General features: G+C 48.6%; 1 protein-coding gene across 6 annotated transcripts in view; it reads left to right on the top strand.

The window, feature by feature from the left end:
• SBF1 (SET binding factor 1) overlaps positions 1 to 24,559 on the top strand; it is a 96,586-nt gene that overhangs the window by 57,044 nt on the left and 14,983 nt on the right. For 5 of the 6 annotated variants that reach the window (XM_061637907.1, XM_061637906.1, XM_061637909.1 and 2 more), the window contains exons 7-28: positions 156 to 288; positions 530 to 638; positions 1,127 to 1,240; positions 4,302 to 4,382; positions 6,308 to 6,421; positions 7,003 to 7,131; positions 7,244 to 7,342; positions 7,718 to 7,922; positions 8,022 to 8,134; positions 8,739 to 8,888; positions 9,028 to 9,096; positions 17,429 to 17,590; positions 17,863 to 18,122; positions 18,317 to 18,489; positions 18,602 to 18,675; positions 18,862 to 19,057; positions 19,317 to 19,453; positions 19,637 to 19,812; positions 20,951 to 21,093; positions 21,231 to 21,438; positions 23,635 to 23,831; positions 23,947 to 24,084. In XM_061637907.1, the coding sequence (XP_061493891.1) occupies positions 156 to 288; positions 530 to 638; positions 1,127 to 1,240; positions 4,302 to 4,382; positions 6,308 to 6,421; positions 7,003 to 7,131; positions 7,244 to 7,342; positions 7,718 to 7,922; positions 8,022 to 8,134; positions 8,739 to 8,888; positions 9,028 to 9,096; positions 17,429 to 17,590; positions 17,863 to 18,122; positions 18,317 to 18,489; positions 18,602 to 18,675; positions 18,862 to 19,057; positions 19,317 to 19,453; positions 19,637 to 19,812; positions 20,951 to 21,093; positions 21,231 to 21,438; positions 23,635 to 23,831; positions 23,947 to 24,084 (3,180 nt within the window). The remainder of the gene's footprint in view (positions 1 to 155; positions 289 to 529; positions 639 to 1,126; positions 1,241 to 4,301; positions 4,383 to 6,307; positions 6,422 to 7,002; positions 7,132 to 7,243; positions 7,343 to 7,717; positions 7,923 to 8,021; positions 8,135 to 8,738; positions 8,889 to 9,027; positions 9,097 to 17,428; positions 17,591 to 17,862; positions 18,123 to 18,316; positions 18,490 to 18,601; positions 18,676 to 18,861; positions 19,058 to 19,316; positions 19,454 to 19,636; positions 19,813 to 20,950; positions 21,094 to 21,230; positions 21,439 to 23,634; positions 23,832 to 23,946; positions 24,085 to 24,559) is intronic. The other variant, XM_061637908.1, reaches the window with a different exon arrangement.

A 24,559-nucleotide genomic window follows, 5' to 3' on the forward strand; every position in this document is an offset into this window, starting at 1 on the left:
AGTGTTTCTAAAGAGATAATGGAGGATCTGGCTGACATTGGATACAGAATTGTTGCCCCCTGTCTGGTTTAGGATGCCCCAGCTGTGCTGGGAACAACAGGGAGAGGGGCTTCAAGTGGCCTTTTCAACTCCTCCCTTCCTTCCCTTTTTTCCAGGGATCACCAATGTGCTCTGTCTCTTTTGTGCAGCCCTCACAGAGCACAAGATCCTCTTTCTTTCCTGCAGCTACCAGAGGCTGACAGATGCCTGCCGGGCCCTGCTTGCCCTCATGTTCCCCCTGAAGTACAGGTGAGAGAATGGAGCTACAGGCACCTGGAGCTGGAGCTGCCGGTGCAGGACTGGCCGCTTCCTCACCTGCTTGTGTTTGTGGTGCAGCCTCCAACAGAGCTAATTCTGCACTGCTTGCACAGAGGAAAAGGTGCCTGGGAGGGCTGGCTGGCTGGCTGGATGAAGGATGGCATACTTTATGGAGAGGAGTGCCTTTCCTTCTGAAGTCTGCCTGCCTGCATTGCTGGTTTCTTGATTACAGCTTCACATATGTGCCCATCCTGCCAGCTCAGCTCTTGGAGGTCCTCACCACGCCTACACCTTTCATCATTGGTGTTAGTTCCACCTTCCAGGCAGAGACACAGGAGTTGGTGAGTCCACCTGACATCGGGGGGGGGAGGAGGAGGCTGGTACATGTGTGACTCAATGGGAAAATGCAGAACAGGCTTGCAGGCTGATCTTCTGAGAAGGGGCATCCCGTTCCCCAAGCAAAGGAACAGGCTGTTTCTCTCCCTCCCTGGTACATGAGGTGAACTTTGCTCAAAAAGAGTGTTCTCTCATGAGATGGTAGGTGGGATTGTCCTAGGTGTAGGAAAGCTGGGGGAGGGTCTCTTCCTGTACTAAGCTGTTGGATGGGATTGTTTCCTCTCAAATGAGCAGCCCCCTGTCCTCAACTCTCCCTCCCACTTTCCCAGCCTGGTGGCCCCAGAGAGAACAAGAGAGGGGAGGGCAAGGAGGAGACTGATGGGACCTGTGATATGGAGAAGCGAGGGTCTGGCTGGGACCAAGGGCAGCCAAATCTGTGTCCTTTCCTTCTTTACCCCCACGGATTCTGCAAGAGCTAAATTACTTTTTGCAGCTGGATGTGATCATAGCTGACCTGGATGGCGGAACGGTAACTGTCCCAGAATGCATTCATATCTCTCTGCTGCCTGAGCCTCTTCTCCATCAGACACGTGAAGCCCTGTCTATGGTAAGTGTCCTGCTCCTGCTTCTCGCAAGAACCTTGGAGGACCTCTGGCTTCAATTTCGCAACCAGTTAAGGGAGCAGGTGCCAACAGACATTTTTTGCAGTTTGTCATGGGGATCTGCCACAATGGAGATGGTGCCTTTTGCTTCAGGGTGGCTGTACCCAAACAGGCTGTGCTCCTGACCCAAGGCAAAGCTTTATATGTGCAGGGTACCCACCCCCCACCCCCTCCTTGGGTGCAGATTCAGGTGCTTGTGGAACAGGATGGGAGGTGAAGGAGAACATATTTTATTTATTCATTTATTTATTTATTCACTTGAAACATTTATAATCCTGCTTAATCATTTTCATTTCTAAGTGGTGTACATAAAAACAAACCATACATAAAATGAAATAATAAAACAATAAAATCATCATAAAACCAAAGACCATCTTAAAATGCCAGCAGGAACAAGAGAGTTTTAATCATGTGCCTGAAGTCCAACAAGGCAGAGGTTGCCTGTCTCATCTCAGTTGGGAGGGAGGGAGGGAGTCCCACAGGCACTTGGGCCCATGACACGGGAAGCACAGCTGCATGGACAACAAATGGCCAAGGGAAGATGTTTTTCTCCTAATTTCTGATGATGTTTCTGCTCAGGCCCTTCTAACAGTTCTCTGCTACAATATGTTTGGCACATAGCTCCTTACCTTTGTTTTGGTTTACAGTGTCTCTGAATGGGTTTGTTACTTTCCAGCTGTGTCAGATTCCTACAAAAAATACCCTCACCCATGGGAGGCAGGGATGGGACCTTGAAGGCCATTTCTGAAGTTGGCATTCATCTGCATCTTTGTACGCTTGTGTCCAGTTGATCTGGTAGTGGTGTCCACTTTAAACACATTCACAATTTGTATAGTAATGTCACAAACTGTATGCTTGGCATTGCATGGGGTTTTGGCCCTCTTGATAACCTCTCTTCTCCCCCTGTCTCATATATCTCAACTGATAGCACTTCATACTTCTGATGAACTGGTCTCCAGTCCATGAAAGTACATTAAGGTGCCACAGGAAAAAAAATTGGGGAGTTTGTAAATATTTAACATAATAACAAAGATTGTAAAAATGCATGCAGCTGTGTCAGTCCATTAGAAAAATGCAAATAGATAGTAATGATTATTTTATTGCTAAACAGTGGACTAACTTTCACATTTTACAAAAGTTGGAGGGCATAGAGGTAGCCACTCTCCCCCCCCCCCAATTATTTTGTCTAACAGAGTCTGAAGAATGGTTTTGTGAGGCTTGACAGCAAACTCACTGCTTTGGGCTTTCTGACATTTTCCCTGCTTGGACTAGATGGACTTAACTCTTAGGACGTGTGTGGCAGCATTAACAAGTCTTGCCACCGTAGGGTCCTTTGGGAGGAAGAGCAGGATATACGCATAATAAATAAAATTAAAACAATTTTCAGGCTCCCCTGACTGTACAGTGGCAATTGGCCCTGGACAGCAGAAGTCATTGCTGACAAGGCATTATATTACCTGCCCTTCACTAGAAGGTCCCAGGGCAGATCACAATAATATAAAATACAATATTAAAAACAGTTTAAAACAAATTATGATCACTGGCTGCCCATTTGCTACCGGGCCAAGTTCAAGGTTCTAGTTTTGGTGTACAAAGCCCTATACAGCTTGGGACTAGGATACCTGAAAGACCGTCTTAACCCTTATGTACCCAGTCGATCACTGCGGTCTGCAGGTGAGGGCCTCCTGCAGATACCATCTCATCAGGAGGTTCGTTCTGCACAACATAGGAAACGGACCTTTAGTGTGGCAGGACCTACCCTGTGGAATTCCCTTCCTTTGAATATTAGGCACCATCTCTGCTATCTTTTCAGCGCCTTTTGAAGACTTTCCTCTTTCAACAAACCTTTTCGGTTGAGACCTATCCCAGTCTGTGTCTGTGTTAGAATTGCTTAATAAGTTTTTTAATAATGCTTTTAACTCTTTTTTTAAAGTTTTTTTTAAAATGTTTTTAACGCTGTTTTGTTTTAATGTATTTTAAGATCTGTTTTTATGATGTTTTAAAGTGTTTTTAGCACTTTGTTTGCCGCCCTGGGCTCCTGCTGGGAGGAAGGGTGGGATACAAATTAAATAATAAATAAATAAACTAGAGAGGGTCCTAAAATCTCTCTCTCTCAAGCAACAAAAGCCAGGGTGGAGAGGTGTGTCATAAGGGATATAATATATATACTTAGGATAAAATCTGTATAATGAAGGGGCCAGGCACACCCCATCCTTTTCACCTCTGCCTCTGGTGCTGCTCCTGCCATCACCAGCCTCTCTCCCCACCTAACATCTTTCCAGCTCGCTGGTCCAGCCCTTAAAGACTGCCGTGCATTTTTATCCAGCAGCAGCATTGTTGTGGCTCTCCGCTGCTTTCAGAGTTGCCCTAACAGGCAGTTCCATCTTTAAAAGGATTGGGAAGGGAGGCAGGAGAGAGGAGACTTGACATCTATCCCCTCCTCCTGGCCACAAGGCTGAATGGTATGGCTTAGGGTAAATGGATTTTGCAAGAAAATGATCCTAACTAAGAGCCAAGAGTGTTGAAGGATTCAGAAGCATTCCCTCCTCCCACTCATCTGTGCACATGTGCCTCCCCACACTCACTGGAAGCCCCTCACAGGTGATATGAGCAGAGGCTCACAAAATTTATTTAATTAATAATAAATAATGAAATGCAAATGTGAAAAAATATGTTGGAAGAAAAGATAGTCTAGAACCCTTCTGGTTTTCTCTATGGAGGGATTTTTGGGGGGAGAGGAGCAGTTTGAGCAAGTGACTCCCCTGCCCCTCCCAAACATGCTTTGAAGTGGCACAGTTGAGACTGCTACGTCATCTGCTGCATGAAACAACTAGGTCACAGTCTCTGTCTATCTACCTATTATCTACATGAAGCCTAAAATATGGTTCTTCAAGAAAGAAAAAAAGAGAGATGCAGTCCTTGGGCTTGCAAGTTATGGGTCCAAGAGAGGAGGAGGAACTGCCTCTCAGCTGAGTGGGGGTCCTTGGCCTTTGTCTGTCTGTGCAGGTTTTGGACCCAGAGCTGGAGATTGCAGACCTGGCCTTCCCCCGGTCACCCACCATTTCTGCTTCCTCCCTCAAGATGCAGGTGAGTCACACAGTTCGCAGGAAAGGCAACGAACTGATGAGCATCTGGCTTGGCTTGGCTCCTCAGAAAAGGTCAATGTTCTGTGCCTTCAAGCAGTGGATATGATTGAAGCCAACAATAAGCACACAGAAATTCATGACAGCCAATAGAGACTGAGTATTGTAGGCAGGACACAACATATAGGTGTTTAAGTGTGAATGGCAGAAGCCTGAAAGTCCAGATGGGTAAATCAGAGTTCCCAGTACTAAGAGAATGTAAACAAAGCGGGGCAAAAGTCAGTGGGATGCACTTAACCATGTGTGAGGAATCTGTAGACAGGATTGAGCAGGTGGTGCTAGAGATGGTGTCCTTTTGATGTCAAATCCTTATGTTTGTTTCTTGTGTCCACTCAGTTGACTTTGGCATAGGTAAATTTGGGCCATGACACTATTCTTAGTTAAAGTAAATGATTGTGCCTTGGAAGTTAGGTTAGCCGTGGAGCTGCCAGTAGGAGGCAGTAATCTTTCTCCTCAGAGGTGCCCAGCAGCTGGTGCTAGGTGGAAACGTGGACAGACTGCTGAGAAATGGAGCAGAGGCCAGTGGGAAAAGTCCAAGACTGCTACAGTTTAATTTCAAAAATTACATGATTAGCCAAAAGAAAGCTGAAAGGTCAGTTAGGCTTGGAAGTTTTTTTTAAAAATCCATCATGATAATTTGTTTCCTGCAGATTGGAAAAGGCACCTGCAAGAAATGCTGGGAAAGCAGTTAAGGAGAAGGTGTTTAAAAAAACAACGAAGAGTCCCTTTTGGGAAGTCTTGAGATAGTGATATGCCTGGCTCTGATGTGTTAAAAGGGAACTAGACAAATGAGCGACAGTGTCGGACAGGTTGATTAGTGGCTCTGAAGGCACAGAACCTTCCAGATCCAGAGGCAGCTTAATTGACTGCCCAGGGGGAGGGTTGGACCGTCACTATGGGAGGCCGGGGGTGGGACTGGATGGAGCCAGCAGGGCTGCTCTGATGGTTTTTGACACTGTGACAAACACAGATAAGGGACATAATATGTTTTATTTATTTCAAACATTTATTTCTTGCTTCCCAGATGCTTCCCTTGGGCCACTGGTTGGCCACTGTGAGGACAGGATGCTGGACCGGATAGGCCATTGGCTTGGTCCAGCTGCAGGGCTCTTCTTATGCTGCTATGTCTGCTTATGCAGAGAGTTTTAAGTGTCCAGAGCACTTCACAGCAGCCCTGTAAAGAAGGCCAGAACTATGATCATATGGTAAAGAAGCAGAAAGTGTCTTGAGATTTGTACCAGGGTGTATTGTACAGCTCGTGTGCAGAACCACCGCATGGTGAGGGCACCAACTGTGGAAGATGGCGGAGAGGTCACGTGCCTTCCCTCACCAAAGGCTCCTAAGACGACATTTTGGTATTGGGTACCGTGAGAGAGCAGTTGATGTGGACAGGTGGCAGTGGTGGAAAGCTTACTGAAGTGCCACACGAAAGAGAGAGAGAGAGAGAGAGAGAACGCATTGTTAGGGGTTATTTGGAAAAAGGTAGAAAATGAAGCCACAAGTATGTTAATGCCTTTACATAAACCTCTGGTGCAGCCACATGGAGAATTCTCACTTGCCTCTTAATACGTGAACAAATTAATTTCCAAACATCCAGATGTCTTTGGTTAGCTCAGAAGCAGTTGTGGGCCTGACTGAGAATCCTCTGTGCTGGCGAGAGAGGCCACTCCTGTTTAGTTAAGGATGGAGAGCCTCTTTGGTTCCACCAGGGTGCAGCTGCTGCAGACGGGAGCGTCCTTGCTGGAGGGATGGGAAGCTTTGTGGGGCTGTGGCCTTGCTGCAGAGCCTGTCAGCCTGTTCTCTGGCACTGTCCTTCTCAGCCAGCTCCCAAGACCTGACCCTGTCCCTTCCTTCCTTCGTGGGCTGCAGGACAAGGAGATCCGGGCTGTCTTCCTCCGCTTATTTGCCCAGTTGCTCCAAGGCTACCGCTGGTGCTTGCACATCATCCGCATTCATCCTGAGCCGGTCATTCGTTTTCACAAGGTAACGAATGAGGTGGTGGAGCAAGGGGTGGGGGTAAGGCAGGTGCAGGCTGCGACAGACTGGCTGACTCCTGCCATTGTGACATGCTCACAGAGCAGGAACTGGGCCGATGCTGCTCAGGCCTCTTCTCGGTGTTTCTGGAGGTTCTTGGCCACTGGGCCTGCTGTGCAGAGAAGCCACTGCTGGTTGCTGCTGTGGCAGAAGTGAAGTGCACTTTGTATCATTCTGCGATTCTTCTGGTGCTAATTCTCTATATGCCAGGCTGGTGAATCTCTCTTTTGGGGATGAAGTGCCATGGTGGAGTCAGTTCCCTTGGAGTGGCTGGTTGACCATGGTCAGGCACCGTCTTTATTGCCTTTTCAGCGTATATAGCAGACTTCCCTCTTTCAACAGGCCTTTCAAGTGGAGATTATTTTTATCCCAGTTGGTATCTCTAATGGAGTTGATTTTAAAAAAAATATTTGCAATTGTTTTACATGTATTTTTATTTTATTTTGAAGTGGCTTCCAGATGCTTCATAGGAAAGCGATTAGTATATGAGATAAATCAGTGCCTCCTCCTCCTCCTCTTTCTTGATCTAGGCAGCCTTCCTTGGGCAGAGGGGGCTGGTGGAAGATGAGTTCCTGCCAAAGGTGTTGGAGGGCATGGCCTTTGCCGGATTTGTGACAGAAAGGGGCCCCCCCTACCGGGACATTGACTTATTTGATGAGGTGAGAGGCTGCCGGAGGAGACGGTCGTGGCCTTGACTTTTTCTGTGGACTCTGAAACAGAACTTGGGCTGCCCATTCACTCCTCTCTTCTTCCATCCTTCCTCCCTCTTAGCTGGTGGCCAATCAAGCAAAGCGGATGCAGGCTGATGAAGGGAGCCCGGCCAGGGTTCTGCGCCACATCAAGGAACTAGCAGAGCAGCTATACAAAAATGTATGGGTGATGGTCCCCTGAGCATCCTTCCTGGGTGTCCTTCTCCAGATGTGTGTTGTCTTTCCAATCCTATGTCCCGGCGGGGGAAAGGGGATGCAGGAGGAGGGGTATTAGCTTACATTACAAACTTTGCTGAAATTCCTGCCTGCCTGGGTGTGCAGAGTGGCCGCCTCGGGCTGCCCCCTTCCCCTCCTGCTGCTTGCTTTCTTCCTTCTCCTCCTGCAGAATGGCAGCTGAGCAGGACTGCGCTACTCTCTGTCCACCAGCAGTGCTGGAAGCGTCCTGTTGAGTGGGAGGGGGATGTAAGTCCTCCCTTGGGGCCTCCTTGCTCAGCAACAGGGAGTGAGCCCCCCACCCTTGGCTTTGCTTCTCCAGGAGAACCCGTACCCTGCTGTGACGATGCACAAGGTGCAGAAGCCCATGGAAGGCTGCCACCTGCGCCTGCACCAGAGGCCTTTCCCCCGTCTGGATGAGGGGACCATCCAGTGGATCATTGACCAGGCAATGGCCAAACTGCAGACAGCTCCCCCGTTAGTCAAAGCAGAGAAGAAGTGCATGGTGCCTTCTGGACCCCCCCTGGGTATGTTGCGTGCGTGTGCATGTGTGTGCGGGGTCTTGCCCCTCCCTGTTGGTGGTGCTGCTGTTGCAGGCATTCTTCTCCTTCCCCCTCTCACTCCAGGTGCTATCATGGAGCACAATGGCATTGTCTTGGCCAACAGTGCCCGCCGGCTGGAGGTTGTCAGGAACTGCATCTCCTATGTCTTTGAGGGCAAGATGCTTGAGGCCAAAAAGGTGAGGCTCTAGGAACCTTTCAGCCAATCTCCCCCCCCCCCCCGGCTGGTGGGGTGAGGTGGCAAGAGCTTTCTTTTGAGGGACTTTGTAGGTATTGAAGAAGTAATTGGGGACTGAGGCTGCAGAAGTCAACTTTCCTGACAATCTTATGATACTTGTTTATTTTGCTGATTGTTTGGAGGGCAAAGAGGTTGCTGCTGCTCCGTTGACAGGCAGATTTCACCAGGCATGTCCAGGCTCTACCAAGCCTTCCTTTGCAAGTGGAAAGGCTGCAATCACACTTTGGTGTAAAATGAAAAGCGACTCTCCCCCCCCCCTTTACCAGTGCTCAACACAAACATATGTGCTTGCTTGCACAGACGATTCAGAGCTTTCCATGAAGACGTCCTGCTCTTACTTGTCCTGAGATTGCTGATCATGAATTTTACTGGATGGCCAGGGGACGGGGAGGGGTGTGTGTGTCTGTGTTCGTTCAGAAGAGACTTTGGGTTTTCCAGGACCTAGCAGGGAAAGGAGGGCTAGTTTTACCCCTTTCTAGAGACTACTTTCTGACCCTTGGAGACATGGGGCCTCCTTTTTTAAGGCCGCTCTTGCCCTCTTGCAGCTACTCCCTGCTGTCCTGCGAGCCATGAAGAGCCGGGCTGCTCGGCACTGCCTGACCCAGGAGCTGAATCTTCATGTACAGCAGAACAGAGCTGTGTTGGACCACCAGCAGTTTGATTTCATTGTCCGGATGATGAACTGCTGTTTGCAGGTTTGGGGCTGAGGGACTGGCGTGGTAACTGCCTTAACTGGGTGGCTCAAGCTTCTAACTCTCTGGGATTCCCATTGGAAGTCCCACAGCAGCACTTTGTGTTGTCCTGCTCTGACCTCCTCTCCTGTCCATTTCTCAGGACTGCAGCACTACAGATGAGCATGGTGTTGCGGCTGCACTTCTGCCATTAGTCACAGCATTCTGCCGCGTAAGTAGCCCCTGGGCGTGCAGGGAGGGCAATGTAAGAGGAAAATGTTGCAGGTGTGCATGCAGATGTTCAGCTTGTACCCTGTGAGTAGTTCTGGTGTCTGGTGAGGAGCCAGGCTTGCACAAGAAGAAGATGGTTGGGCTGGGAGGGAGAGGTCTTGGTCCTGAACCAGAAGTGATAGAAGGCCGGTGGTCTTCACTCAGTGGCTTCCCTTTTTTCCTAGCAGACTCACCCACATAACCACTGTGGGTTATCAACCTCTAGCAGCCAGGCAGGAAATCTCTACCGTTAATTTAAATGCTGCTGCTCCTTTCTCTCTCAGCAGTTTCAGTTTCTGTTTCCTGCCAGCCTATGCAGATGCCTTTGTTCCTTCTCTGTTTTTGTTGCTTGCTATTGTATTTTCTACTGTTTTCCCCTCAGCTTTTTTACTTCACCTTCAGCATTTCTCCTCCTCGTTATATAAAAGAAAATAATAACTTTACTTTCATCTTTTCCCACCATCTTCTCTCTTCCTCTTGCCTTTGGGCCTGCTGGGAAAGCCGAAAGAAGCAGCAGCTCCTCATAAGGGAGCCAAAGGATCTTGGAGAAAGCGGCAAAAGCTATGGCTGCATCAGCACCTCTCTCACAAGGCACACTGAGTGTCCAAACCAGGACTGCTGCTGCAGTCGACCTGATCACAGAGGGCAGCTCCTTCAGAGGCCTCAAGGGCAATGCACCCACATCTTCAGCAATTTCCAGAGGAGACTCTGCTATGGAAATATGCAGAAATACTCAATGGTCTGAGGCACGTGTGTGCCAGTGCGTGTGTTTACCTAAGTAGTAGGCTTTTACCCTGCATTTAGATCACTGAGACTTAAGACTTAGTAAAATAAGAAAAGTTACTTAATTATTGGGTATTGCCCTCATGGCTCAGGAGAGAAAACAAATACAAAGATGTCTCCTCTCTCCTCGGACAGTCGAAGAAGAAGACGGAGGGGCAGGTCAGCTTCCCTAAGTATACAACAGAAGGAAGTTAGGCAGAGAACAGCACAGGTAAAGATAGGCAAGCCTAGCCAGCTGGAGGACCCTAACTCTATCTTCCGTCTGGAATACAAACAAAAGAACCCACACAGGAGTTGCTCTTGCCCCATTTCCAACACCCCTTCTCACTGAGTGTTTGGTTCAGCCCATGAGGTTCATCTTGTCTCACAGCTTGCAGTGTCTGACTTTGCCCAATGCCTTCATCAGAGCATCTGCAGTCATGTCTTCCATTGGACAATACTCCATCTTGAGTAGTCCTCTGCAGTAGGCATCTCTATTGAAATGGTGCTTCACGTCTATGTGCTTGGTTTGTGAACTCGCCCCTTCTGACTCCATGAGTCTGATGCATCCTTGGTTGTCTTCATGCAGCACGACAGGCCCAGGTATAGAGATGCCTAAACCTTTGAACAGTTCAAGTAGCCATGTCAGCTGTCTGCTTGCTTTGGAAGCTGACACATACTCTGCTTCTGTGGAAGAGAGTGCTACAGTCTCTTGTTTCTTACTTGCCCAGCTGATAACTGAATCTCCAAAGTAGAAGATGTTTCCACTGGTGGATTTTCGACCTGTAGTGTCTTCAGCATATCCCGCTACTGCATACCCCACTACTGTATCTGCACATCCCACTACTTTGGGATCTTGGGTAGCTGCTAACATCAGTTTCATGGTTGTAGTGCCCTTCCGATATCTCGCCACTCTCTTGATTGCTTCCCAGTCTTTCTTGGTTGCTGAGCTAGTCTTTCTGCACAGGTATCCGACTCCTACCGCCACATCTGGCCTGGTAACAGTGCTGATATACAGAAGTTTTCTGATGGCTTATTTGTAGCTCTCATGGTCTTCCTATTGTTGTGGTCCGGTTTCAGGTATCCTACTTCCATTGGAGTAGGTGGTGGATGTGCATCCTTCAGTCCTAGACTCTCGAGAAGATCTTGGATCTTTTGTCTTTGGCTCAGCACAAAGGATCCTTCATCTTCTCTTTCAATTTGTATTCCAAGGTAGTGAGTGACATCACCTAGGCACTTCATTTCAACCTCCTTGTTGAGATGATTCACTAGTTGTTGCTTGACCAGTGGGTCTTGATAAGCCAACAGTAGATCATCAACATAAATCAGTAAGTCCAGGTCCATCTGTTGTTTCTGAATCTGCTGTACAGGCATGGCTCTGCCCTGCCTTGCACAAAGCCTACTTTCAAGAGCATTTTGCTCAGTTTCTCATTCCAGGCTCTGGCAGCCTGTTTAAGTCCATAGATGGATTTTTGAAGTTTACACACAAGGGTTTCTTTTCCTGGAACTTCAAACCCTGGTGGTTGTTGCATGTAGATTTCCTCTTCTTTTTTCTCCATGCAAGAACGCTGTTTTTATATCCATGTGCTCCACCTGCATTTTCATGTTAGCAGAAACACTCAGAACAGTTCTGATGGTCATGTGTTTGACCACAGGAGCAAATGTTTGATAGTAGTCTTGTCCATACCTTTGAGAGTATCCTTTGGCTACTAGTCTTGCCTTATATCTCTCAGCGTTTCCTTCAGCATCTGGCTTTTTCTTGAATATCAACTTGCAGCCCATAGCTTTTTTTCCCTTGAGGAAGCTTGCTCAGTGTCCAAGTGTTATTCTTGTGTAGAGCTTCCAGCTCTTCCTTGGCTGCCTGCCTCCACCTCTCAGCTTCAGCTTTGGGTAAGACTTCAATCTCTTTTCAGGAAGTTCATATATCACGAGGTAAGCAAGTCCTTCTGGTTATACACCTTTGTTAGTGCATTCAGAGCGTCTGGGTGCTGGCGCTTCAGCTGCCCCTTCTGTCTCTGATGCCTGTTCTAGCTCAGACCCCTCATCTTCCTCTGCTGGTGTATTATGGTGATTCCTTCTGTTGTGGAAGAATAGCTCAGTTTCTTCTTCCATTTCGCTGTCATCTGTTTGGTGTGGTGCCCCTTCTGGTTGGAGTGCACACTTTCCTTCCTCAAAGTGGACAGCTCTGTATACTCCAGCTTCACCAGTTTTGGAATATATGACTCAGTATCCCATCTGTGATGAAGAATATCCAATGAATATTCCTTCCTTGGCAGTGTTGTCAAATTTTGACCTCTTTTGTTTTGGGTTGTGTACAAAAGCCTTGCAGCCGAATACACGAAGGTGAGACACACTTGGTGTGCAATTATGCCATAGCTCGAAAGGTGTTTTGTTGGTTGCAGCTGCCAGAAGTCGGTTGTGCAGATAGGTGTCAGTAACTGCTGCTTCCCCCCAGTACTTCTGCTGTAACAGTGCATCCAACAAGGAATGAATCATCTATCCAAAAGTCCAGTTCATGCGTTCTGCGACCCCATTTTGTTCTAGAGTATAAACAACAGTAGTCTGGTGCTCTATGCCTTCCTCACGTAGAAAGTCCTGCATAGCCCTGGACACAAATTCTCCTCCATTGTCAGATCTTATAATTTGTGGCTTTCTGCCAAATTTGTTGGATACAATTCTGACAAATTCCTTTGATTTTTGAAGTACTTGACTTTTCTCTTTCAGTAGGTACATTGTACTGAAAAGACGACTGTACATGTGGACATCATCAAATGGCCAACATAGGAAACAAATTGATTATATAATTGGTAGCAGAAAATGGAGAAGTTCCATACTTTCTGCAAAAACAAGACCAGGAGCAGACTGCGGTACAGATCATGAACTGGTAATATCAAAAATCAGAGAAAAGCTAAAGAACAACTACACAAAGCATTCATAATGCCAAAATACAATTTAAGTAACATCCCAGAAGAATTATAAAGATCAAATAAGGAACAGATTTGAAGCTTTAAACTTAATTGACAGAGAACCAGAAGAATTATGGATTGAAGTCAGAGATATTATTGGAGAAGAATGCAAAAAGACAATACCTCTAGCTAAAAAGCGAGAAAGAGCTCAATGGATGACAGAAGAAACTCTTAAAATGGTTAAAGAGAGAAGGAAAGCAAAAGCAAAAGGAGATAGAAACATGATCAGAACCCTAAATGCAACACTATAGCGACTAGTATGTAGGGACAAAGAGAACTATTAAGAACATAAGAAGAGCCTGCTGGATCAGGCCAGTGGCCCATCTAGTCCAGCATCCTGTTCTCACAGTGGCCAACCAGGTGCCTGGGGGAAGCCCGCAAGCAGGACCCGAGTGCAAGAACACTCTCCCCTCCTGAGGCTTCCAGCAACTGGTTTTCAGAAGCATGCTGCCTCTGACTAGGGTGGCAGAGCACAGCCATCACGGCTAGTAGCCCTTGATAGCCCTGTCCTCCATGAATTTGTCTAATCTTCTTTTAAAGCCATCCAAGCTGGTGGCCATTACTGCATCTTGTGGGAGCAAATTCCATAGTTTAACTATGCGCTGAGTAAAGAAGTACTTCCTTTCTATTACAATAGTTATTAGAAATAGAAGAGTGCAACAAAAAGGGTAGAACAAGAGCCCTATTCCAAAAGATTAGAGAAATTAAAGGGAAATTTAAACCAAGAATAGGGATATTGAATAATCAACAGGGAAACACACTGACTAACCAAGATAAAATAAAAGGAAGATGGAAGCAGTACACTGAAGAACTCTATAAAAGAGATGCAAGGATGACAGATTCATTCATGGAGGAATGATGAAAAACCAGAAATTTTAGAATGTGAGGTGAAAGGTGCTCTTAAAATACTTGGAAGAAACAAATCACCAGGAACAGATGGCATACCAATGGAATTGCTACAAGTTATTGAGACTGAATCTGTCCCAATTTTGACAAAAATTTGTCAACAAATACGGAAAACTAAACCATGACCCACAGACTGGAAGCATTCAATATATATCCCAATTCGAAAGAAAGGGGATCCCAGGGAATGCAGTAATTATGGAACTATTGCCTTAATTTCCCATGCAAGTAGAGTAATGCTCAAGATTCTATAACAAAGGCTCTTACCATATATGGAGTGAGAAGTGCCAGATGTCCAAGCTGGATTTAGAAAGGGAAGAGGTATCAGAGATCATGTTGCAAACATACGTTGGATAATGGAATGGACCAAGGAATTTCAGAGGAAAATCACCCTGTGCTTTACAGATTACAGCAAAGCCTTTGACTGTTTAGATCATGAAAAACTATGGAATGCTTTAAAAGAAATGGGGGTGCCACAGCATCTGAAAAAGAGGAAGACCAAACAAGGGGTGGATTGATTCCATAATGGAAGCCACAGCCTTACAAGATCTGAACAGGATGGTTTATAACATGCTTTTGGAGGTTGCTGATTCATAGGGTCCCCATAAGTCGTAATCAACTTGAAGGCATATAACAGCAAAGATACATCTTAGTATACCTCAAGTAATCATCTAGGAAAGTAAGCATGTATAAATTTCTGCCCTGTGATGGTGTTCTAATGAGTCCACAAAGGTCAGTGTGAATTAATTCTAGAGGTCTTGTAGTTTTCCTTTCACTTTTCTTAGGAAATTTTGGTTTCACGCTTTTTGTCTTTATACAACATTCACATTTTTCTATGGATTTACGTTGTCCAATTTTAATGCCTCTAGCCAAACTTTCCTTCCCAAGAGCATTGATTCTGGCTAACCTGGGATGTCCCATTCTTCGATTCCAAACTTGAACATCCAGAGTCACAGGTTTCTTTGGCTGTGTTTGCATGCATAGTTTCAAAATATTCCAAATGCAAAAGTCCATTTTTCAATTTTGTAGTACAACATACTTCTCCTTCATCTAGAACTTGGCAAATTTTGTCACTTAAAAAAAGTTCACCTCCAAGCTGCATTATTTTAGTGGCACTTACTAAATTATATTTAAATGCTGGAACAAATATGCAAATTTTCAGTTCAAGCTCTCTGGCGCCCTCTGGCGTTTTGCAAAGTGACTCCACTGTGCCTGTTCCTTGAGAACAGAAAACGTCTCCTGATGCTGTCATTACATTCTGTGTATGGGGGCTAAAGTTCTTAAACAATTTTTTATCATTTATTAAATGTACGGTACAACCAGTGTTGATTAAAAATCTGGTTTTATAACATCATTCTTTCCATCAGATATATAGTAACTAGATTGCTTTACTTTAGTTTGGCTATGTGTTTTTCGTTCAGCTTGCTTCTGTTTAAAAGCACCTGTTTCTCCTTTGTCCCTTCTAGGGCAATGTCTTTGAAGGTGATGAGATTTGCATTGGACGCAATTCTTCCTTTGTTTGTCTGTGCTCTGCTGTGTCTTCGGGGCATGACTCATCTCTCTATCCTGCCTTTGGTTGCTGTTTCTGCCCACAGTAAAACTCTCTTTATAGTCCTGATCTTTCAAATATGCCATAATCTGATCCAGGTTCTGATCTGTCTGTTCTAGTATGCAAGCCATTATATAATGATGTTCTTTCTCATCCATGGAGCAGGCTTGTAAATCTCTCCAGATGTTGATTCAGATCACTAGACTATTTCAGCGTATATAGCGACTTACAAAGAAACTTCACATGGTTTTTAGATTTTCTGTCATACACTTTTTCAGGCTTTCCCCATATTTCCTTCATATTTCTACTGGCCGAGTGAACATTTAGTGCCTCATCTGATAAAGTAGGAAGAGACTTCACTTTGGCATGCTTATGCTTCCAGGAGGCACTGGCTGCTTCATCCACTGCCGAGGGTTCAGGATCAGTCAGGACTCCATGCAGATTCTCCCCTTCCAAAAGTGCTGTCATCCGAAGACTCCAAATCGCATAATTGTCCTTCTTCAGCCTTGGGATGCTTGCCTTAAGTGTTCATTCTTCAGCCATGGTTTCCTGTCTTCTGCTTTTCTTTCCCTAACCTAAAGTCTCCTTTTTGATCTCTTTGTAAATCACACACAGTACTTAGCCTTTTTAGCTTTCAGGCACAACTCCCAATTCAATTTAGCTTACTGGGCGGCCATAACCCGTTGTTATGGAAATATGCAGAGATTGTCAGTGGTCTGAGATGTGTGTGTGCCAGTGTGTGAATTTACCTAAGTAGCAGGCTTTTACCCTGCATTTAGATCATTGAGACTTAAGACTTAGCAAAGTAAGAAAGGCTTCTATATTTATAGAAATACATAGTAGATAGGAAAGGCATGCCTAGTTCTAACTAAGTTGTAGGCATGATGCCCAGACTTCGGTATTGCCCTCATGGCTCAGGAGAGAGAGCAAAGACAAAGATGTCTCCTCTCTCCTCAGACAGTCGAAGAAGAAGACAAAGGAGGAGGCAGGTGAGCTTCTCTGAGCATATCCATTTATAACGGAAGGAAGTTAGGTAGAGAACAGCACAGGTAAAGGTAGGCAAGCCTAGCCAGCTAGAGGACTCTAACTCTCTTCCTTCTGGAATACAAACAAAAGAACCCAAACAGGAGTTGCTCTTGTTCCACTTCCAACAGACTGTACCAGAGCCAGAGGGGAGAGGGTTCACTTCTGTGCAAGCCGTTCCTTGCCCGCATCTCCTGATCTGATGAGCTTAGCTCTATGTGCAACCTCTTGATCTCCTGCATCAATTTAATCTCATGGCCAGGGCTCACACCTACAGTGGCTACTGCTACCTCCCCAGACAGACATAGCCAAATTCCACAAGCCTATTCTCCTGCCCATGGCTCTCAGGTAGTCCCTCAAGTGGTGGATTCTACACGGACTTCTCCTCAAAGGAGTTCCAATCAAATTTCCCAAGCGAACCGTAGTCACAACAGATACCAGCTTTCAGAGCTGGGGGGCCCACTGTCTGCACCACACGACCCAAGGGACATGGAGCACAACAGAGAGCACAGAGCATAAATTGGCTGATCTCAGGGCAGTAGCTCTAGCCCTCAAACCCTTCATGAACATACTCCTTCACAGGCATGTCTTGGTCCTAAACAACAACATCTCAGCCATCACATTTAAACAAACAAGGTCCAGATAGCATCCCTTCAGCTGGAGGTGCAGGGCATCATTGTGTATGTGGAACAAAATTTGGCCTAGCCGACAGTTGAGCACATCAAGGACAAGGTGAATGTAACAGCAGACTTTCTCAGCAATCATGTGATCCAGGGGCAGGGGAATGGGTTCTCAGCATCATTTAAACTCATTTAGTCCTAACTGGGCCACCCAATCCTTGTCCTCTTTGCATCTCATCTCAATCACAAGACTCCAGGTTTTTCTGCCAGGTACCAATCCCTGGGATTGGAGGGAAGGTGTGCACTCAACACCCTATGGCCCCAAGGCCTCCTCTTCACTTTCCTCAACTTCACTCACCTGACTCTAGCCTGGGCTGCTACAGACTGATAACCCAGAATGGCCATGTGAGTTTCGTCTGCTAGAAAAGCCTTTCCCAGTAAGTGACCAACATTCCGTTTTCTCCCACCCAGAAACTCAGCCCTGGGATCACCCAGTTTGCCTACAGCTGCGTTCAGGAGCAGCTGGTGTGGACCAACATCCAGTTCTGGGAGGCGATGTTCTACTGCGATGTGCAGAACCATATTCGGGCTCTGTACCTGGAGGGCAATGAGGAGGAGAACCATGTGGAGAAGGTAAGGGAAGATACCAGGCTATGGTCTGAAGGCACATGAGGCCACCACCTTGCTGAAGCTAAGCAGGTTTGGGTCTGGTCCGTGCCTTGATGGGAGACCGCCTGGGAACAGGTATGCCATCTTGGGTTCCATGGTGAAAGAACAGCGAGGTATAAATGTAATAAATAAATAATAAATACCAGGCAGGGTCATGAGGGGAGGGAGGGAGAGAGGAGGCTAGCTTGGATGAAGGAGGGGCTGTAGCTAGCGCTTTTCTCTGGTCCACTTACCAGGTGGGTGAGGAAGGCCCACAAGAGGAGAAGTCAGCGCTAGAGATTGCTGCAGAGCAGTGTCGCCTGTGGCCCACCATGAGCCGCGAGAAGCAGCAGGAGTTGATCCAGAAGGAGGAGAGCACAGTATTTAGCCAAGCCATCCATTATGCCAACCGCATGAGCTACCTGCTCCTGCCCCTGGACACAAGCAAGAACCGGCTCCTGCGTGGCTCAGGCCTTGGAGATGCTGAGAGTGTCAGCAATAGCTTCATCACCAGCAGGTAGCAGGGCTTGGCAAGACCATTGCCCCAAGTCAGCCGGCCGAGTGCTGCTGGAAGAGCAGCTGCTTGCGCTGGGTGGGTCCAGTTGCTGCTGCTGCTGCTGCTGATCTCAGTAGCTGTTGGGGAGTGGGAGGGTGGGGAGGGAGGGCAGTCCAGGACCAAGAGATGTTCATGCCGCTTTCCTTCCTTGCCAGCATTGCTGGCAGTGTGGCTGACAGCTATGATACTGAAAGTGGCTTTGAGGATGCGGAAAGCTCTGATGTGGCCAACTATGTGGTACGGTTCATCAACCGCTTTGTGGACAAGGTCTGCACAGAGAGTGGTGTCACCAATGAACACCTGAAGGGCTTGCATGTCATGATTCCTGGTAGGTGCCTGTCCTCCCCTGGAGCACAGTGTGGTCAGTTGGGTTGGGGGGAGAGGTCTTTGGAGCATGACTTTTCCCCACCTCTCTCCTTCCTCCCCCCACCCTGCTGCAGACATTGTCCAGATGCACATTGAGACCCTGGATGCCGTGCATAGGGAAAGCAAGAGGCTCCCTCCGATACAGAAGGTGAGGATCAGCCAAACCCAAATACTCAGTGTGAGCCCTGAGCAAGAGGGGGCAGGGGAGGCTCCCCTGGAGCTGTGACTTCCGGAGGGGCAGGGAGGCTTTGCTTTTCTGTCCCAGTGTGGCGTGCTTTTGATCTTCGCGTCCAGCTGAGGTTGGGCATGGTCCCCTCTCCTTTGCTTCTTGCAGCCCAAGCTGCTGCGGCCCAACCTGCTGATGGGTGAAGAAAGCATGATGGATGGCTTGCGTGTGTACCTCATGCCTGATGGCAGAGAAGAAGCTGCTGGTGGTAATATTGGGGGGCCCCCTCTGCTTCCTGCTGAAGGGGCCATTTTCCTCACCACCTACCGCATCATCTTCAAGGGCACCCCAACAGACCCATTAGGTAAGAGCATGGCAAGTAGCGAGGGCCTTTTGGGAGGGACTCCCAGAAGAAGCACCCTGAAAGAACTCTGGGTGTGTCCATTTGCTCACTGGCTGCCTTGCTGGTGCTGTCCTCCAGAGGGGACCTTTTTCCGAGGACCCCTTGTAAAACTCCCTTCCGGCAGGAAGCAGCCTAGCTCTGCTGACAGTCACAGCTGGCACTCTGCCAGCGTGCCGCCTGGGCTGTGGCTGACGCCTCCTCTTTCTTGGCTCTCCCGCAGTTGGGGAGCAAGTGGTGGTCCGCTCCTTCCCTATCGCTTCCCTGACCAAAGAGGAGAAGATTGCTGTCCAGGCGCAAGTGGATCAGTTCATCCAGGAGGGGTGCACCCAGCTCCAGCTTCGCTCCTGCACATTCCAGGTGAGAAGCTGCTCTTGAGTGTGGGGGAGCGGTATTAGTGCCCACTCCCAGGAGGAGGGGCAGCATTGTTCTGAGGCAGGGTCAGCTCTGGGAGTAAATTTCCCCAGAGATGGGCCAGTTGGCCTTCTCTTGACTGCATCTGGCACAAGACTTGACACTGCCTCGCCTTATCTTGGCCCACAGTTGCTGCGCATCGCCTTTGATGAGGAGGTGGCCTCTGAGAGTGCAGAGACCTTCCGGAAACATCTCAACAAGCTGCGCTATCCCCTGCAGGTGTCCGACACCTTTGCTTTCACAGCGGGCCAGTTGAGCAAGCCAGCTCTGCCACCCAAAGTCAAGGAGAAGAACCCATCGCTCAGGTGTGGACAGAGCCCTTGGGATGAGCACATAGCCCTGCTTGGCAGAGGCAGATGTGTTAGGGACTGGGTGGTCCTCTTCAGAACAGTGAAGTAGCCTCTCTGACTTCCCAGTCACCTCCTGGCTGGCTTCTTGTTGCTCCATGTGGGCATCCTGGGTTTAAACCGCTCTGGCTTCAGGCTGCGTGTCTCGTGCTTCAGCCATGGCTGTGAGGGTCTTCAGCTTGGGGGAGCGGGTTGACCACCCCTAGTGCCAGCACATGGTTGGTGGGGAAGGCTTGCTGGGCTCTGGATCTAAGCACCCTCCCTCCTTGTCCTTGTGCTTTGTGTTGTGACCAGCTCCTAGCTGGGGCCAATATCTTCCAAGGCCTAGCTGTGTCCTTTCCTTGGGGCACCGTGGGACCCTCTCAACCACGTAAGGAGGCAGCTTGGCCCTGGGCAAGGACTGCAGACTGCGTTCCTCTGGGGCATCCTGCTTTCTTCAAGCCTACTGCAGGGGTGTCTGCCGTCACCTGCATGAGCCAGACCTCCTGTCCTCATCAGCCCCTTTGCAGCTCATTGACTGATTCTGGCTTCTCAGAAAGAAGGCGGAGGTGTCGAGAGTGTGCATCCATCCCACCACGGCTCTCCCCAGGCTGTATGAGCTGTTGGGACTGTTGGCTGGATGCTGTTCCAAGGCCTGGTTGGGGCTGAACTGAGCAGCTGTTTCTCTTGCCTGCTGCAGCCAGGCATGTGTTCTCTGCCAGCTGGCCAGTCAAACGTACACCCCCCTCGTCTTGGTAGCTGCTGCTGCACCTCAATTCCTGCAGAAACATTTTGGGGTGCTCTGCTGACCTTTATTCTGACTCCCTCCCCAGATGCTGAATAAGAGGCTGTGTCTTCTCCTCCCACCTCTGCTCCTCTGGTGGTCTCTCCTTGTCCCTGGTGGGAGGGATGGACCACGCACTCGGGCCCTGGTGGTGGTGGTAGTAATGTTTCCTGGGATTTGGGGTTCTACTTCATCAACTCAAAAGTGCCTTCTGCTTCTGCTTTGCTCGTCTCCTGGTCTCAGTGCACCTGGTTGTGCCGGGGTGGTGGCCTTAAGTGCTCCATTGCCAAGTCTGCAGTTGAGCTTGCTTGCTCGTGCCCTCCTGTGTTTTAGGACCATCTCCAGGAACCTGGTGAAAAATGCAAAGAAGACAATTGGTCGCCAGTATGTGACACGCAAGAAGTACACGCCCCCTCCCTGGGAGCATCGTAGCAACCAGCAGCATTTCCTGGAGGACAATGAGGATGAGATCTCAGGTATGACTGTCCATCCATTGGATTGTCCATCCCTTGCCAGCTCTTGTGTGCCCAGCTGTAAGATGCCCTGAGGGGTGTATGTGGGGGGGGGCAGGGGGTTCTCTCCCTGTGCATTGACCCTGCCTTGGCTTCTGCAGTGTCTGAAGAAGTGGACAGAAGCACCTTAACCCCATCCACCACCATCAGGCCCTCAGACAAGATGACCATGAGCCACCTGGTAGAGCGGGCCTGTTGCCGGGACTACCAGCGCCTGGGGCTGGGCACGTTGAGCAACAGTCTAACCCGCTCCAAGAACGAGCCCTTCCGCATCTCCACTGTCAACCGGATGTATGCCATCTGTCGGAGGTAAGTCTGGTGCCAGGGAGAAGGGCAGGGTGGGCCCTGTAAACGTGTTCCTGTTTCTGTAGAGAAGAAGGACAAGTCACGCACAGTCAGCACAAAAGAACTGTGGGGCAGAGGGGTGGTGGTGGTGGAGTGTACAGTTCTGTGGGTTACAGGTGGGCCATCATTCTCCTGCCTGTGAAAGGCTGGGCACTTCACCGGAGGCTCCTAAGAAGGCTGAGATGAAGACGCCTGTAATTGCACTGCTAAGGCCACTTAGATGCATGAAGTGGGGGTGGTGTTCTGTTTCCCCCAAGAAATGATTGATTGATTGATTAAATGTGTATCCTGCCCTTCCTCCCAGAAGGAGCTCAGGGCGGCTAACAAAACGCTGAAAGCACTTTAAAACATCTTAAAAATAAAATACTTTAAAAAAACATATTTAAAAGCATATTAAAACAAAATATCTTAAAAACATCTTTGAAAAACAACTTGAAAAGCAATTCCAGCACAGGCGCAGACTGGGATAAGGGCTTTCCATTCTTTCAGCAGCAGGGTGACATGTTGGCGATACCCTGCCCCAGTGAGCAGTCTTGCCGTTGCATTTTGCACTAGCTGCCCATTAGCTACTGGGCCAAGTTCTAGGTTCTGGTTTTGGTGTACAAAGCCTTACCCAGCTTGGAACCAGGATATCTGAAAGATCATCTTACCTCTTATGTACCCAGTCAATCACTGCACTCTGCAGGTGAGGGCCTTCTGCAGATACCATCTTATCAGGTGGTCCGTTCCGTACAACATAGGAAACGGACCTTTAGTGTGGTGGCACCTACCCTGTGGAATTCCCTCCCCTTAAATATTAGGCAGGCTCCATCTCTTATTGTTTCTGTGCCTATTGAAGACCTTCCTCTTTCAACAAGCCTTTTAAGTTGAGACCTATCCCATTCTGCGTCTGTGTTGGAATTGCTTTTTAATATGTTTTTTAAACTTTTTTTTAAAACCAATGTTTTTTAACCTTTTTTTAAAAAAAGTTTTGAAAGCTTTTTCTAAAAAATGTTTTTAAAGATGTTTTGTTTTAATGTATTTAAAGGACTGTTTTTATGATGTTTTGATGTGTTTTTAGTGCTTTTGTTTGCTGCCCTGGGCTCCTGCTGGGAGGAGGGGCGGGATATAAATCAAATAAGTATCTCCTCCTACCCATCCCTGTAAAGTTCATCTAAGTAGTTGAAGACTGTTTCAGTCTGAAAATGGGAAGGGCTGTAGCTCAGTGGTGGAGTGTCTGCTTTGCATGTGGGAGGTCCCAGGTCCAATCCCCACTGGCATCTTGGAGAGCCGCTGCCAGTGAGTGTACGCAGTACTGAGCTAGATGGACCAGTAGTCTGTCTCAGTACAAGGAGCTTCCTATGTTCGCAAGTCAGCCCTGAGTCTGCATGCCAAAGGGATGTCTGGCAGGAAGCACTTCCTGCCACCCTGGATTGCTGTGCGTCCTCCCCAGCCTTTGTCTCCCTCCTCTGCACAGCGGTGAGAGGGCAGCTCTGCCCCAGCTCTCCATGCCTTCTTAACTTCCAGCTGGGTTTTTTGCAGTGCTCAGTTATAATTAAGTGAGGACTGGAATTGTCTGTCTTGGGCTGGGCGTTGCTGGGCTGACCCTCCCTTGTCCGTGTTGAAAGGTCAGTGGCTTCAGGGTGTCCTTCAGGGTGGAACGGGCTCTCTGGGCGCTCCCCTAGAAACCTGCCTGTTCTGTTCTCTGTGACTGGCCTCTAAGAACGTGATCCAGAGGTTGTGACTGGGACAGGGCCTTCTCTGTATTGGGCACAGCTTGACTAGGAAATGCCTTCCCCCCAGGCATTTGTTGCCTGCCATTCCCTCTTTGTAAATGCCCTGCTTTCTCGCTCTTGCTTAGTAGAGCCATGCTCTGTCATGTTTCATTCCTGCCACTATGTGTTTGTGGTTGCTGCCTCCATGCCGTTTGCACTGTACATTTGTCCAGTGGTGTTAGATGTGGATCTTTTCACAATTTTAGCTTAGATTGTTAGCCTACTACGAAGGCCGGGGTGTGTAAGGTGGGCCAACAAATTCTGTTTTAAATCACTAAAAAAGTGGTTGCCTGTTATCTTTGAGGCACGTCTGGGACCGGAGCTTCTTGGTCCTCTCCTGGCCTCCTCCTCCTCCTCTGCTTGCGTGCTGTGTGGCAGCTGCAGTCCCTTTATTGTCTCCCTGCAGTTACCCTGGGCTGCTCATTGTCCCGCAGAGTATCCAAGACAACACCATCCAGCGGATCTCACGCTGCTACCGCCAGAACCGCTTCCCGGTTGTGTGCTGGAGGAATTCGCGCACCAAGGCAGTCCTCTTGCGCTCTGGCGGGCTGCACGGCAAGGGCGTGGTGGGCCTCTTCAAGTCTCAGAATGCTCCTGCCACAGGTAGTGCCAGCCTGTGCTGTGGAGACGTCTTGTGCAGCGTAGCTGCTGCCTCCCACGCCCCCTGTGCCTTGCCTCTAGGCTCCCCTGAGGCTATCTGCTCTGCTGCTCCTTGCAGGCCCCTCTCAAGCAGATTCCACCAACCTGGAGCAAGAAAAGTACCTGCAGGCAGTCATCAACTCCATGCCCCACTATGCTGATACCGGTGGCCGGAACACCCTCAGCGGCTTCACCTCTGCCCATATGAGCAGCTCAGGTAAGCGGCTTTCATTGGGAACTGGCTTGGGCTTGCGGGAGCAGTGTGAGCCATGGCCCAGGGTGGGCTCCCTAGAGGCAGGTGTGGAAGGGACCATCAGCCAACACTGCTGAGGCGTAAGGCTGGGGGCCCAGCGGCCAGGTGAGTCTTGTCCCATTTGCAGCTGTTGCTTCATCTCTGTGCCATCCTGGCTGGCAGAACACGGCAGGCTGCCCTTTTCCATCCCACCCTCAGACATTGTCTGTCTAAGAAAATAACACAGCCCTGATGCGACCTGTCCTCCCCCACCAAGCAGCCCTCCTGCAGTACTCCCTGTGGTAGCCGGGATACCCCCCCCAACTCTTCCTGCAATCACTACTTGCTGAGAGCAAGAAGCCTCCAGGCAGACCACCGCTAAGCTTGGGGCTGGGGGAGAGGCAGATAGCCCAGGTCTTTCTGCCATCCTCCACTCCCCGCTGCAATCTGGGGCATGGGG

This window comes from Rhineura floridana, chromosome 8 (assembly GCF_030035675.1).
Source record: "Rhineura floridana isolate rRhiFlo1 chromosome 8, rRhiFlo1.hap2, whole genome shotgun sequence".
Lineage (NCBI taxonomy): Eukaryota > Metazoa > Chordata > Lepidosauria > Squamata > Rhineuridae > Rhineura > Rhineura floridana.